The 14,522-nt window shown below is 35.2% G+C and overlaps 3 protein-coding genes across 3 annotated transcripts; all 3 read left to right on the top strand.

The window, feature by feature from the left end:
- Positions 1 to 989: 989 nt before the first annotated feature.
- Positions 990 to 4,421, top strand: LOC110792779 (probable beta-D-xylosidase 5). Its single transcript, XM_021997598.2, has 5 exons — positions 990 to 1,969; positions 2,073 to 2,242; positions 2,342 to 2,439; positions 2,530 to 3,297; positions 3,395 to 4,421. The coding sequence occupies exons 1-5, from the start codon at positions 1,292 to 1,294 to the stop codon at positions 4,042 to 4,044; spliced, it is 2,364 nt and encodes a 787-aa protein (XP_021853290.1). The 5' UTR covers positions 990 to 1,291; the 3' UTR covers positions 4,045 to 4,421.
- A 1,424-nt stretch (positions 4,422 to 5,845) lies between these two features.
- On the top strand, positions 5,846 to 9,203 carry LOC110792780 (probable beta-D-xylosidase 5). Its single transcript, XM_021997600.2, has 5 exons — positions 5,846 to 6,579; positions 6,682 to 6,851; positions 7,026 to 7,120; positions 7,212 to 7,979; positions 8,177 to 9,203. The coding sequence occupies exons 1-5, from the start codon at positions 5,905 to 5,907 to the stop codon at positions 8,821 to 8,823; spliced, it is 2,355 nt and encodes a 784-aa protein (XP_021853292.1). The 5' UTR covers positions 5,846 to 5,904; the 3' UTR covers positions 8,824 to 9,203.
- A 1,329-nt stretch (positions 9,204 to 10,532) lies between these two features.
- LOC110792781 (uncharacterized) lies at positions 10,533 to 11,465 on the top strand. The gene has a single exon (XM_021997601.2). It carries the CDS (start codon positions 10,685 to 10,687, stop codon positions 11,093 to 11,095), a length of 411 nt encoding a protein of 136 aa, XP_021853293.2. The 5' UTR covers positions 10,533 to 10,684; the 3' UTR covers positions 11,096 to 11,465.
- The last annotated feature ends 3,057 nt before the right edge of the window (positions 11,466 to 14,522 follow it).

Below are 14,522 nucleotides of genomic sequence, written 5' to 3' on the forward strand. Positions count from 1 at the left end.
TATGGTCCTCTCTTTCGATTATATTAAACTTTTTTTCCTTTAAACCCACTTAAAATCTTTACTGAACTATGACCAGCCGAGCCCTGAGCTTGTGGTCCTCCTTTGAGCGTGGGTTGTCTCATCCTTACTCACATTTTACTACAATAAATAATTCAGCCACTATCAATTTCTTACAATAAATAATAATTCAATACCTCACTTTCATCTTATTTTAATAAATTTAACTCACCTTCCTAAGATAACGTGTTGGTCAAACTATAACTTTTAATTAAATATGGAAGGTGTAATTTTCTGAAATACAAGATTCATAAGATACTAGCTTCTATAAAAATGACAGTGGAGAGAAAAACAAGATTCATAAGATACTAGCTTCTATAAAAATGACTAATAGTCATAATAATTTGTATATATATATATATATATATATATATACTGTGTCAGAAGGTAATCTCAGAATGCTTCCCTTGAGCGGTGTTCAGGTGACAAACACTACGGGAGTGAAGAGTTTATTGAGATGGGGAAGAGCTGAACTAGACCTTGGCTAGATGTCCAAGATAGAGGCCTACAAAATGGACAATTAATTTAACAGCCCCTCTGATTCTCAAGTTAGCATGCAAAGAAACATAATTAGTAGAATAATATCACAAAGATATCGATTATGGGGTTGGTTTGAAAAGATAAGACTGGATTACCCATAATGAATTCGGTACTGGATTATCTATCGCCCCAGCGTATTGCCAACGTGGCCTTATGCGAGTGGACAGCTGCTTGCTGGCTGAACAGGCGTAGGTTGCTTGGAACCTGGTAAGTTTTTCATAAATGTACAGTAGGTTGAAGATGACCGATCAGGTCCCCATAACCAAAATGAAATTATGTTGACATTTCAAAGTGAACGAAAACGATGTCAGATGTATATACCACTATGCAAAGACCATGATAGAAGTGGTTTGCAGTATATAACAAGTCTACTTACATTCAATTACCATCTCACAGCAACGCATATACTTAGGAGTTAGGACCACAACATTGACCACACTGAACCTTTTGTTTCCTTAAGCATCAGAATCATTGTCCCTTAAACTTTAAGGTTACAGTTAATGCCATTTTTATAAACTTCAGCACGCGCCAACACTTGGGACTTTGCGTTTGTGCTCTACTGTTCTAGGTCACTTCACTGTACGTACCACTGGTCCTAACTAAGTCCTCCGGCTATATATTTGCGCGAATTTACCGAGGTTAAAATGCACCTCATACAAGAATTATTTTAAGAGGCAAAAGAGACAAGAAAAATATGAGCACCCTACTTCACTTTTTACTTGTTTTCTTAACATTTTCCCTAGTTCCATACACTAGTCACCAATATGCATGCAACAAGCATGAAATTGATGTTAGCACATTGTCTTTTTGTAACAAAACGTTACCTTATCCTGTTCGTGCTAAGGACTTAGTTTCCCGCCTTACCTTAAGTGAAAAAGCACAACAACTAGTGAACTCGGCTAGGGGGATCCCTAGGTTAGGGATACCAGACTACGAGTGGTGGTCAGAGGCCCTTCATGGAGTCTCTAACACTGGACCTGGTGTACGTTTCAATGAAATTATACCTGGTGCAACAAGTTTTCCAGCAGTTATATTATCTGCTGCAAGCTTTAATGCATCATTGTGGTACATGATGGGCCAAGTTGTGTCAACTGAGGCCCGAGCCATGTACAATGAGGGTCTTTCTGGGCTCACATTTTGGAGCCCAAATGTGAATGTGTATAGAGACCCGAGGTGGGGTAGAGGGCAAGAGACCCCTGGGGAAGACCCTTTGGTTGTCAGCAAATATGCTGTCAATTATGTTCGAGGTCTACAGGAGGTCGATATCCATGGTAACAGAAACATGCTCAAGGTTTCTAGTTGTTGCAAGCATTATACTGCTTATGATGTCGATAATTGGAAAGGTGTTGATCGCTTTCACTTTGATGCAAAGGTATATTACTTAATTCATAGCCCAACTTGTAACAAACTAACAATACATTGTATTTGATAACAAATAACTAATCATTTGAATATGGTATGTGAGAATTTTTCAGGTCAGTAAACAAGACTTGGAGGATACGTATCAGCCCCCATTCAGAAGTTGTGTTGAAAAGGGACATGTTAGTAGTGTTATGTGTTCATACAACAGAGTGAATGGAATACCAACTTGTGCTGACGCCAATCTTCTTAAAGGAACAGTCAGAGAGCAATGGGGTTTAGATGGGTTTGTACACTTTTTCCTGTGCCTTGTTTACGATGTCTAACAAATAAGTATGAAATTTATAACGTGCATGTGTATACTAAAGTTTTCCTTGAATTACAGTTATGTTGTCACTGATTGTGATTCTATCCAAGTCTTGTACGAGTCTATCAATTACACAGCTACACCAGAGGATGCAGTTGCCCTTGCACTGAAAGCAGGTACATTGCACTTTTCTTTTGAAACTTGGAATATAGTTTATACTGCAGTCTGCAGCAAGTGGTTATACATTTTCATAATCATGCATGCAGGAGTTAACATGAATTGTGGAGATTATCTACGTAAGTACACGGTGAGAGCAGTTAACCAGAGAAAGGTGTCGGAATCAGTTGTAGACCAGGCATTGATATACAACTACGTAGTCCTCATGCGACTTGGGTTCTTTGATGGGAATCCCAAAAAACACCCCTTTGGAAAACTAAGGCCATCTGATGTATGTACAGAAGATCACAAAAAGTTGGCCCTCGATGCAGCAAAGCAAGGGATAGTGTTGCTAGAAAACAAAGGATCAACTCTTCCATTGTCTTCAAAATATGTCAAAAAGTTGGCTGTTATTGGTCCTAATGCTAATGCCACCAAAACCATGTTAAGTAATTATGCTGGTGTACCATGTAGGTATACTAGTCCTCTACACGGGTTTCAAAAACATGTGAAAAGAGTGTTCTATCAACCAGGATGCCAAAATGTAAAGTGTGTAGATAAACAGCATATCGAAGCAGCAGCTAGGGTGGCAGCCATTGCTGATGTTGTGGTGTTGGTAGTTGGACTCGATCAGTCAATTGAAGCAGAGGGACTAGACAGAGTGAACTTGACCTTGCCAGGTTATCAAAAGATGCTGGTAGAGAAGGTCACTAGTTCAGCCAAAGGAAAAGTTATTCTTGTGATCATGTCAGCTGGTCCAGTTGATGTGTCATTCGCGACTAAATTGAGAAAGATTCGTGCCATTCTATGGGTCGGTTATCCTGGACAAGATGGTGGAGAAGCCATTGCTCAAGTAGTATTTGGACATCACAATCCAAGTAAGTTTAAACAACTTAGCCTTCTATATATCCTTGATTAGTTATAAGCCTATATCATGATTCATGTTAACAAAATATTATCATAATAATTGTGTAGGTGGAAGGACACCTGTGACATGGTACCGAAAAGAGTACGTGGATCAAATACCAATGACAGACATGAATATGAGGGAGGATAAATCCAGAAGACTTCCCGGTAGAACATATAGATTTTACACCGGGAAACCTCTCTATGAGTTTGGCCATGGACTCAGCTATTCCACTTTCATCAAATTTTTAATACATGCCCCCTCAAAAGTAACTATCTGCAGATCAACAGAACAAAATCTCAACCAAATTCCGTTTCTTACAACTGATAATCAAGCAGCTGATGACTCTATGGCAGTTGATGTATCAGAAGTAAACTGCAAGAAGTTAGAGTTTGTTGTGGCAATAGGGGTAAAAAATGAAGGAAAGATGGATGGAGGGCATGTTGTGCTCATGTTTTGGAAGCCACCTATGTGGAATGAAATCGAGGGAGCTCCCAAAATACAGCTTGTAGGATTTGAACGAGTGGAAGTGAAGGCAAGGAACACAGAATTGGCTGTAGTTAAACTAAATGTGTGTGAAGCATTCAGTCTAGTGGATGAGCAAGGTGATAGGAAGTTGGTAACTGGTCGGCATGAACTATTGATCGGCTCTCCAACTGAGAACCGAGTTATCCATAAGTTTACTATTCATGCTGGTGGTACCATGGAAGATCACTAAATATGATCAAGTACGTGCTCAAAATCAATAGTCCATGCCATGCAGATTGGATCATATATATACATATATACAATATACAACAAGAAACTCCAGGTATTTGGTTATATACTAAACGATTTGATGATTATATAAAATAAGACTTCTACTAATTAAAAGCTTCTATTATTGTTTTCCAAAGATGTAGTGTTGGAAACTGCGTTGTATGAAGCTTAACAATGGAACTGTATTCCCACCCCTACTGATCTATGAATATTTTTGTTTTGCTGTTGTATGTCAGCCTGTTGTAATCAGTGCGATTGTGTGTGCAACTTATATGCCTGTAGTAGCATTATGTTGTATTCCTATGAAATGAAATGCAGCATCTGTTTCTTTCCTTAGTGCAAATTTAGCTTAAATTTCTCATGTTCCATCTGTGTAAACTGAATTCAGAAGTAGTAATGATTACCAGGAAAAAGTTTCAGTAGTAAATTTCGACTCTCGACCAGGTGTATGTAGTTCAGTGGTTAAAAGCTAAAACTGTCAAGTCTGTGGTCGAGTCTGGTTCTTACCAGGTTACCAAGCTACAATTTGGGATATGGAATTCTATACAACCCTGGCTGTACTTAGAAACTTTCCTGATTCCTATAAAAAGAAATCAAGCTTTTATACTTTTATTATTTAAGTAGGTCTTGGCAATATGGTTCGGAAGATGGCTCTTAAAACCATGTACAACAAGGCAACAAGCCATGTGTGTCATTCCAGTCCTATAGTATACTTTGAACCGAGAAGAGCTTTGTTCTTGTAAATTGGTCTTCAAGCCTCTTTCTGTATTGAAAGGTTTTTACTCTTCTGACAAATTCCTTGATGTAAGTGTCTTAAGTCCTCCTTGTGCATAAAGTAATGTCTTGATTGAGTAGCATACCCCTTACTGTACTTATGAATGAGCAGTCATGCTCGTGTCTCTATGATTCAGAGAACAGTGATAGGAATTCCAATTATTATCCCATATCACTTAGGCCTATCTCATTTCATATACTCCTTCATTAATCTTTTCAATGATGATTTTTATTTATATTTTTTGGGTAATTTGATGTATTTTCCTCTAATTTCTTCCCGTTCTAGGATGTTTTGCCTATTGTTTACTGTATACTGGGTTGAATACCTATATCGTATATGTAGGCTTGCCCTCCTAGATTTGTAAATATGGAGTAGGTGTCCGATAGTATGTCCAGTTGTCCACTATCCATATCTAGCGTCAATACTTCTGTATGTTTCAACACAGTTGTCCCATTCCTTAAGATTTAGATCTGAATGATTTTATAGTAGCTGATTTCAAGCTCCTTGTAGCTTTGGTTCATGCTCTGTAACATTCTCAGTGGTGGAATATAAAACCAAAGCTAGCTCCTTCTGATATCCATCTTTAATTGGGTTAATTATCTGCGCAGTTGGTGGATCTAGCGTTATCAATTAACATTAATTAATTTCTAAAAAGATCAACTAACATTGATTGGGAAGACAGAGGAAGAAAGAAAGAAAGAGAAGGAAACTCTAATGAAAGTCATTGAAGAACTGCAGAAAAAAAATTGTCATTGAAGAGATATTTACCACAATTCGTATGGAGTGATGACTATATATTGAGTCTCCATGAATACCTTATTAAATAAAGGACTACATCATTGTTGCTTAAACTTCAAGGTAACAGTAAATGCCAATTTAACAACGTCCGCACATGCTAATATTGTTCTAGGTACCCTAAATTTACTCATAACTGTGCCACTGGTAGTAGGTGCTTGGATCTGGCTATAAATTAACACGACTTAAACAAGTTAAAATGCTCCTCAATCATTGTAAAAGATTTATTAGGCAGTAGAAAAGAAAACTATGAGTAGCCTAGTTAGTTTTATACTAGTTATGTTGACATTTTCCCTAGTCCCATACACTAGTCACCAATATGCATGCAACAAGAATGAAATTGATGTAACAAGATTGTCTTTTTGTAATAAATCGTTACCTTATCCTGTTCGTGCTAAGGATTTAGTTTCTCGCCTTACCTTAAGGGAAAAGGCAGAACAACTAGCGAGCTATGCTAAGGGGATCCCTAGGCTAGGGGTGCCACCTTACCAGTGGTGGTCTGAGGCTCTCCATGGAGTTTCTGAAGGACCTTTTGTGCACTTCAATGGAACTATACCTGGTGCAACAAGCTTCCCAGCAGTTATATTATCTGCTGCAACCTTTAATGCATCATTGTGGTACATGATGGGCCAAGTTGTATCAACTGAGGCCCGTGCCATGTACAATGTGGGTCTTTCTGGGCTCACATATTGGAGCCCAAATGTAAATGTGTATAGAGATCCAAGGTGGGGTAGAGGGCAAGAGACCCCTGGAGAAGACCCTTTGGTTGTCAGCAAATATGCTGTCAATTACGTCAGAGGTCTACAGGAGGTCGGTATCCATGGTAACGGAAACATGCTCAAGGTTTCTGCTTGTTGTAAGCATTTTACTGCTTATGATGTTGATAATTGGAAAGATGTTCAACGTTTTACCTTTGATGCAAAGGTAACTCCTACCTAAACTAACTTTGTATTGTATTTTTCATGTATTTGATAATTGATAACCAATCTTTTGAGATGGTATATATACGTGAACTTTTAATTGCAGGTTAGTAAACAGGACTTGGAGGATACGTATCAGCCCCCGTTCAAGAGTTGTGTCCAAGAGGGGCATGTTAGTGGTGTGATGTGCTCATTCAACCGAGTTAACGGAATTCCAAGTTGTGCTGATCCCAATCTTCTAAAAGGAACTGTCAGAGAGCAATGGGGTTTAGATGGGTCTGTACACTTTATTCTTTTATGCTTTGTTAGTACTTTAGTTCAAGTGAGATTTTCTTGTTTGTTAATATAATGATTTGTAAATTTATCTTATTTCATAAATTCACAAAAAACTTACTATATTTTCCAAAGATACTAAAATTCTCTGACATTTTCTCTTTGGGTATGTAACAGTTATATTGTCACTGATTATGATGCTATCAACGTTTTCTACATGGGTAACTATACTACAACACCAGAGGATGCAGTAGCCCTTGCATTGAAGGCAGGTAAGGTTGCACTTATCTTTTGAAACTCCGAAGTTAGTCTATACTCTCGTTTATCTATAAATATGGATCTTAATTTATAATAATGATGCAGGAGTTAACCTGAATAGTGGAGATTATCTACTTAAGTACACGGTGAATGCTGTCCAACAGAAAAAGGTGGAGGAATCAGTTGTAGACCAGGCATTGATATACAACTACATAGTGCTAATGAGACTCGGGTTCTTTGATGGAGACCCCAAAAAACACCCCTTTGGCAAACTAAGGCCGTCTGACGTATGTACAAAAGATCACAAAAAGTTAGCCCTTGATACTGCAAAACAGGGGATAGTGTTGCTAGAAAACAAAGGACCAACTCTTCCACTCTCCTCAAAATATGTCAAAAATCTTGCCATTATTGGTCCGAATGGTAACGCCACCAGAACCATGCTAAGCAACTATCCTAGTGTACCATGTAGATATACTAGTCCTCTACAAGGGTTTCAAAAATATGTGAAAAGAGTGTTCTATCAACCAGGATGCCAAAATGTCAAGTGTGTAGATAAAAGGAATATCGAGGCAGCAGCTAAGCTGGCAGCCACTGCTGATGTTGTGGTGTTGGTAGTGGGACTCGATCAGTCAATTGAAGACGAGGGACTAGACAGAGTGAACTTGACATTGCCTGGTTACCAGAATATGCTGGTAGAGAAGGTCACTAGTTCAGCCAAAGGGAAAGTTATTCTTGTGATTATGTCAGCTGGTCCAGTTGATGTGTTATTTGCAACTCAATTGACAAAGCTTCGTGCCATTTTATGGGTCGGTTACCCTGGACAAGACGGAGGTGAAGCCATTGCTCAAGTAGTATTTGGAGACCACAATCCAAGTAAGTTTAGCGTTTTTCTTTTGGATTTTTTGTCATTTAACACCTTAAAAAAAACCAACTATTGTAAAGAAACACCTTCATCCCCACTAAAGCCTTGTTCTTATACAACCTCTCACAAAATTTTCAGAAAAAATAAGTTCCAATGAGTTAAAATAAGTTCAGAGAAATATCATTTTAGTGGTTGTTTGATTGTGTAGGTGGAAGGGCACCTGTGACATGGTACCGAAAAGAGTACGTAGATGAAATACCAATGACAGACATGAATATGAGGGAGGACAAATCCAGAGGAGTTCCTGGTAGGACATACAGATTTTACACTGGGAAACCTCTATATGAGTTCGGGCATGGACTCAGCTATTCTACATTCGTTAAAGTTTTAATACATGTGCCCTCCACAGTAACTATCAAGAAATCAGTAAATAAAAAACTCAACCAAATTCTGTTTCTTACAAGAGATAATCAAACTGATAATAAGAACATTGATGTATCAGAAGTAATAAACTGCAACAAGTTAGAGTTTATAGTTGAAATAGGGGTGAAAAATGAAGGGAATATGGATGGAGGGCATGTGGTGCTGGTGTTTTGGAAGCCACCTAAGTGGAATGGGATTGAGGGAGCGCCTAATATACAGCTCGTAGGATTTGAACGAGTGGAAGTCAAGGCAAGGAATACAGAATTGGCTGTAATTAAACTAAATGTGTGTGAAGCATTCAGCTTAGTTGATGATCAAGGTGATAGGAAATTGGTGACTGGCTGGCATGAACTAGTGATAGGCTCTCCAACTGAGAAACAAGTTAGTCATAAGTTTATTGTTCGCTCTGGTGGTACCATTCAAGATCACTGATATGAAAGATGTTCTGCTACCACAAGTTGACAAGTTGACAAGTACAAGTTGATGTTTTTGGTATTGCAATTCTAGTAACTCTCTTGAACCTCTCTTCAAGGGTTCATGGTTTGATATGTGTTGTAATACTGGGGTTTGGTCGACTTATTTCGACACTACATACCTACAATGTTATAGTAGGGAAGTGATGTGGTCTTTGTTACTTATTCTATCTAGGCCTGTGGAAAGCTTAAGGTTAGCACTCAATTATGTAGGATAGTTGGGAGTCCTACAAACGTTTAAATCTTTGATATCTTCTTATTGAGATAAGATTGACAACATGAATTCACAGAATTTCGGTTTTTACATTCCTAAATAATACTTCAATTTACTTGCAATAATTTGACATTTATACGGTTGTACCAATGACCTTCTAATTTTGGCCATATCGATCTTATATGTGTCTTACGTGAGATGTTGTAGGATTTGTTTTCATGTACACTTTCAATGTATGCAACTTCTGCAATTATTGGTGTTTTACTTAATACGTGGGTTGGTGTATTTGATTATGATAGTGCTACTTATTTTAAAATTATACCCAGTTAAACTATGATTATTCTTTTTGATGAGTTGTAAGGGAATTTCAAAATATAAACGAAGAAGAAAATTCAAACAGTTGGCCATCGTACACAAATTATCAGTATTTGTCATATCTTATCGCGGTTATGTGTATTTATTATTAAAACAAGATTATTTAATAGGGATTCCCTATTAGGGAGGGACCAATGTGAAATAGAGGAAGTATAAATCAATATCTGATATGTAGCCACTAAACGACAAAATAAAAATAAGACAAACGTTAAAGGACGCAATTAAATTTTTTTGAAAATGACATTGGTTTTTGAAAAATGGCATACATTTTTCCAAAATGGCATCTGTTATTTGCGAAATGGCACCTGCTTTAATTTTTGTCTTATCTCTATTTTGTCATTCAAAAAGTCTTGCGTGCACAAGTTGTACAATAAATTTATTGTGCACCAACATAACTTTAATCCAGTTTTCTCTAACTTTTACTCAATTTTCTCTAACTTTTATACTATTAAAAAAAAGTTAATAGATAAACATTTTAAAGTATTAAATGATTAATTTTATACATTATTAGTGATTTTGAATAAATATTTTTTATTAAAATGAAAATTTTTATTACTAAAAAGTAGATAACTTTTACATATATAAGGGTGACTTTTAAGCATTTTACGTCAACTTTAACTTCGGTGTACAATATTTATCGTACACCTCATGTAAATAAGAATTTACGTTTGCCATTTTGATTGGTGATATGTATCTTAAAATATATATCAGATATTGGCCTCTCCACCCTGTGAAACAATAAACATGAAACATTAGGTATAGACGTATTGTTGACGTATTTATATCATTTAAAACGAAATAAAGTTGATACTTGACCGCTAAAAGACGCCAACATATAAGGCTGATGGCAAAGCGGATAAAACCGTGCACAAATTGCTGGTTTTATACACGAAAAGCAGTCAAAAAACACGCCAAAACAGTGTAATTAAGTGGCAAATTCTTTAAAATGAGGATAATTTCAACCACCAATATAACAAACCCACTCAACTATTTTGTTACTCCGTACTTTTTTATGTTCAACTTTGGATCACTACTAAAATACAAATAAAACCATGACATCCCATTTTCAAACCCCACATGTCAATTTGTTTGAATTTTCTTGGATAATTCCAGCTGGAGATTTGACATTATTCTACTATATATACGAACAATACTAATCCACCAATTCCACACTACATCAAACATCTCAATCTCCACACAAAATAATATCTCAGAAAAACCAATTGAAAAAATGGAGGGACTGATACCATTTATTGTCCGTGCGATGAAGAAGCAAAACATACACAAGCATAGCTTCCGATGCGTTTCAGATGGGTCGAGACGAAGCTATCAGTTGTTAGGAAGTGCCGGTGACTCATTCAACGGGTCGTCTCATCGGCGTACGCAGTCGGAGTTTCAAGCCCCTATTGGACTGCAGGATTTCCAGCAGCCTCAAGTAGTTGATCACTTTATACGTTCACGTAGTATCAACACTAACAATATCAATAATGATGCTGCTACCAAAGGGACAAGGCAAATACATCAAAATCATGCTCCTGCTCCTGCTCCTGCTCCTGCTCCTGCTCCTGCTGCTTATAATTATAATTTTGATTATGGTGATAAGCATGCTTCTAACACGATCAACAAGTTTCATCACTATTAGTCACAGACTTCATTAATTAATTAAGTGTTGCTAAATAATTTAATGTAATTTGGGGTATTTTTTTCTATATTATTTGTTTATTTGTTGTTATTGGAGTGGGTAATGCTAAGTAATTTCCATCACCAATTTTATGGAAATAGCTAGGAAATTAAGGTGGACCCCATTATCAATTTGGATGATTCTGTTTATACAAACTACTTTCTACTTTAATCAAGTGAGGTGTAATTTTTTTTTTTTTTTTTTTTTAAATACAGGAAAGATACATGTATCTATGGTCTCTTTATCTCATGGAAAAGTGAATTGTGTAAAGTAAATATATTGTTTCTTAATTTCTTAAATATTGTATTATGGTTGAATTTACGTTTTTCAATACATACTTTGACTCTTAATATCTCGAATTGTATATAACTAAAAATTATAAAAAGTTGATATATTTAGAAATTTAATTCAATATGAATCTAATAATATCTCATATGATTATAATAATTTTTATTAGGTATGAATTATAAAAGATGACCAAAGGTCTAGTGTGAATAGTGGTAAAAAAAAAAATGATGTAATATTTATGGAACGAAGTAAATATATATATCTTTCATTTATTTTAATCTATGTCTATTTTTTTACTATTATTCACATATTCCAGTAAAAGATCATATTTTATTATATGTCAAACCATCTATTATGTCATCCAATTCTTACCCAACTAACATACTATTCGTCTCATACTAAGTTAATTGTGACAATGTGATATGATCTAACACTCCCTCCGTATTTATTTAAGGGATACACTTATCTTTTCCGGCCATATTTATTTAAAAGATACACTTGCCAGTTTTATTAACTTATCAACCCCACCATCTAATTAAATAATACATCTATTTACCCTATGACCCATCATCCTATTAAACAAATAATCATAAGCTCACCCCACCTCCCACCCCCAAAATGACATGGTCCCTACTTATTTACTTATCTATTTATATATATATATATATATATATATATATATATATATATATATATATATATATATATATACTAAAAGACACACCAGGATGACACGTGTCACGTCCTGGTGAGTCTTTAGTAATATTTTTTTAAAAAAAAATAATTTAAGAATTTTTAAAATATCTGATTTCTTGATTTTTTTTTTTTTTTCTTCTTATTCTTTCCTTCTATTTAATATAATAGAAATATATATGAAAAAGTAAATTATGATTTCATGTATTACGACAAAGATAAAAATATATATATAGTCCTTAGTATTTTTTTTCTTTTTTTTAATTTAAGAATCTTTTAAAATATCTGATTTCCTGATTTTTTTTTTTCTTCTTCTTCTTATTCTCTCCTTCTATTTAATATAATAGAAATATATATGAAAAAATAAATTATGATTTCATGTATTACTACAAGGATAAAAAATATACATTATTACTGATTTGAAAAACATACTCCGTATATGTTAGGAATGGAAAAAAATCACAGTTTTTTTGACATTACTGTTTCTATAATATACTCCCTCCGTCCCTTAATACTTGACCTGTTTTGACTTTTTGCACTATTCACATAATTCACTTTGGCCCTATTTTATTTCTAGTATATGAAAACAAATGTTAGTATATGATACATTGTTGGCTTCATCTTAATATATATTTTCAAAATATTAATATTTTTATAAGTTTTTATAATATGTAGTTAAAGTAATTGGTAGTCAAAGTTGTACATTGGCAAGCGTGTCCGGTCAAACAAGTCGAGTATTAAGGGATAGAGGGAGTACGTAGTAAGCTATTACCGAAACTCCGTAAAAGAAAAATAGCAAAATACTTTTTTTGATTTTCATATAAAATTTTCAATAAAATGCATTATACTCTTAACCTACAATAGTTAATAAATAAATAAACAAATTACACTGAAATGTGTTATTATACGACCATACCCAAACAAAAACAATTATTTATTTTTTATATTATGTAAAACAAGTGTTAAAAAGTAGGTCCAACAAAATTACTTATAAATGTGAAAGCCTGTTATATACCCAATCTAGAAAATAAGGTATTATAACTGATGTGGTTATCAAATCAATACCATATCCAAAAATTTGGATAGATCGAGGGTACGGGTATGGTTACGGTTACGGATATTATTCAATTCCAAAAGAAAATGACATCTAATAATTATCTGATAAGTTTTTTTCTTATATTTTCCTAACATAAGTATTTTTGTCGAAACGCCAAACTCCTAAAATCGCACTAATCATTTTACAATCCAAATACATAATTATTTTCTCTGATTTTTCCAACAACCGTTGAAAAAAATTGATTTTATTTCAAGCGTCGATAGGATGATTTAGATTAATTTAAGGTACCTAGCAATAATCCGAATTGTCCATATAATATCTTATTAGGCGTGATCGAAAAACCAATTTATGTTAACATTTTATAAAGGTAATTAAAGCAGTAAATAGAATATGGCACGTTACAATATAGTTTAGGCTATATTGCGGTTCTCATAAACTAACCACTTGTCTTTACTCATTTTCTTTTTACGCAACGTACTTTCCTCGATTTGACTAGACTCTTGGGCAGGATTCAGGCTTGGTTTGAGTGCTTATACGGAAAGAGTTCCGCTTAACAAGAGTTAATACGGTGGAACTACGGTGAATATGGGACGATTACGAGGATGTATTGAGGATTAGGCTTAGGCTTATAACATGGGTATAGTAAAGAGATTCTGATTTGGTGCCTCCAATCAGGATGGTTTAAGGCCCTATTTATAGTGAAAAATGCCGTGGAAGATAGATATTTCCGCAGTTCAAAAATTGCTGAAACTCATTTGTGCGCAAGAATTTGCCAGGCATCTCAGCCCGATTATTTTCTCGCGCTGAGTTACATGCTTTAGATTTCCCCAGTTTAGCGTTAGATGAGCTTCAGAGTTTGTATTTGGATTAGACTGAAATAAGGGCGTGATCGAGAATAATTCTTGCGCGTGGATGTTGGCGCGAAATTTTATTTGCGCTGGGCCTTGTGCACAAGAAAAGTCTTGCGCACGTTTCTTATCCACGCGTTTTATCCAGTTTATTTCGGTTTTATTCCGGATTAAAACTCTTTTTTATGATTTTCAATGTTGTTTCGATTTATTTTGGATTAAAACTCTTCTTTATGCTTTTCAATCTCTTTTAGGGGTTTAGTTGGAGTGCAACTCTACCCCTTTGGCGTAAATCTATCTTGGACGGTTTACTATATTTAGCGGATACTTAGGATGGAAGCTAATATAAATATCAGTTACTGTAAATGGAAATGTGGGTCTGGGGAGTGAGTCAGACAGTCTTAGAATGTTCGTTGCTTGATTAGGAATACGTTGACAAGTTGATGTTTGTTTCATCATTGAACTTACTGCTTATGGCTTGAAGTCAAATGTAGGCATTTAC

The sequence above is a fragment of the Spinacia oleracea genome, chromosome 2 (genome assembly GCF_020520425.1).
Source record: "Spinacia oleracea cultivar Varoflay chromosome 2, BTI_SOV_V1, whole genome shotgun sequence".
Classification (NCBI taxonomy): domain Eukaryota; kingdom Viridiplantae; phylum Streptophyta; class Magnoliopsida; order Caryophyllales; family Amaranthaceae; genus Spinacia; species Spinacia oleracea.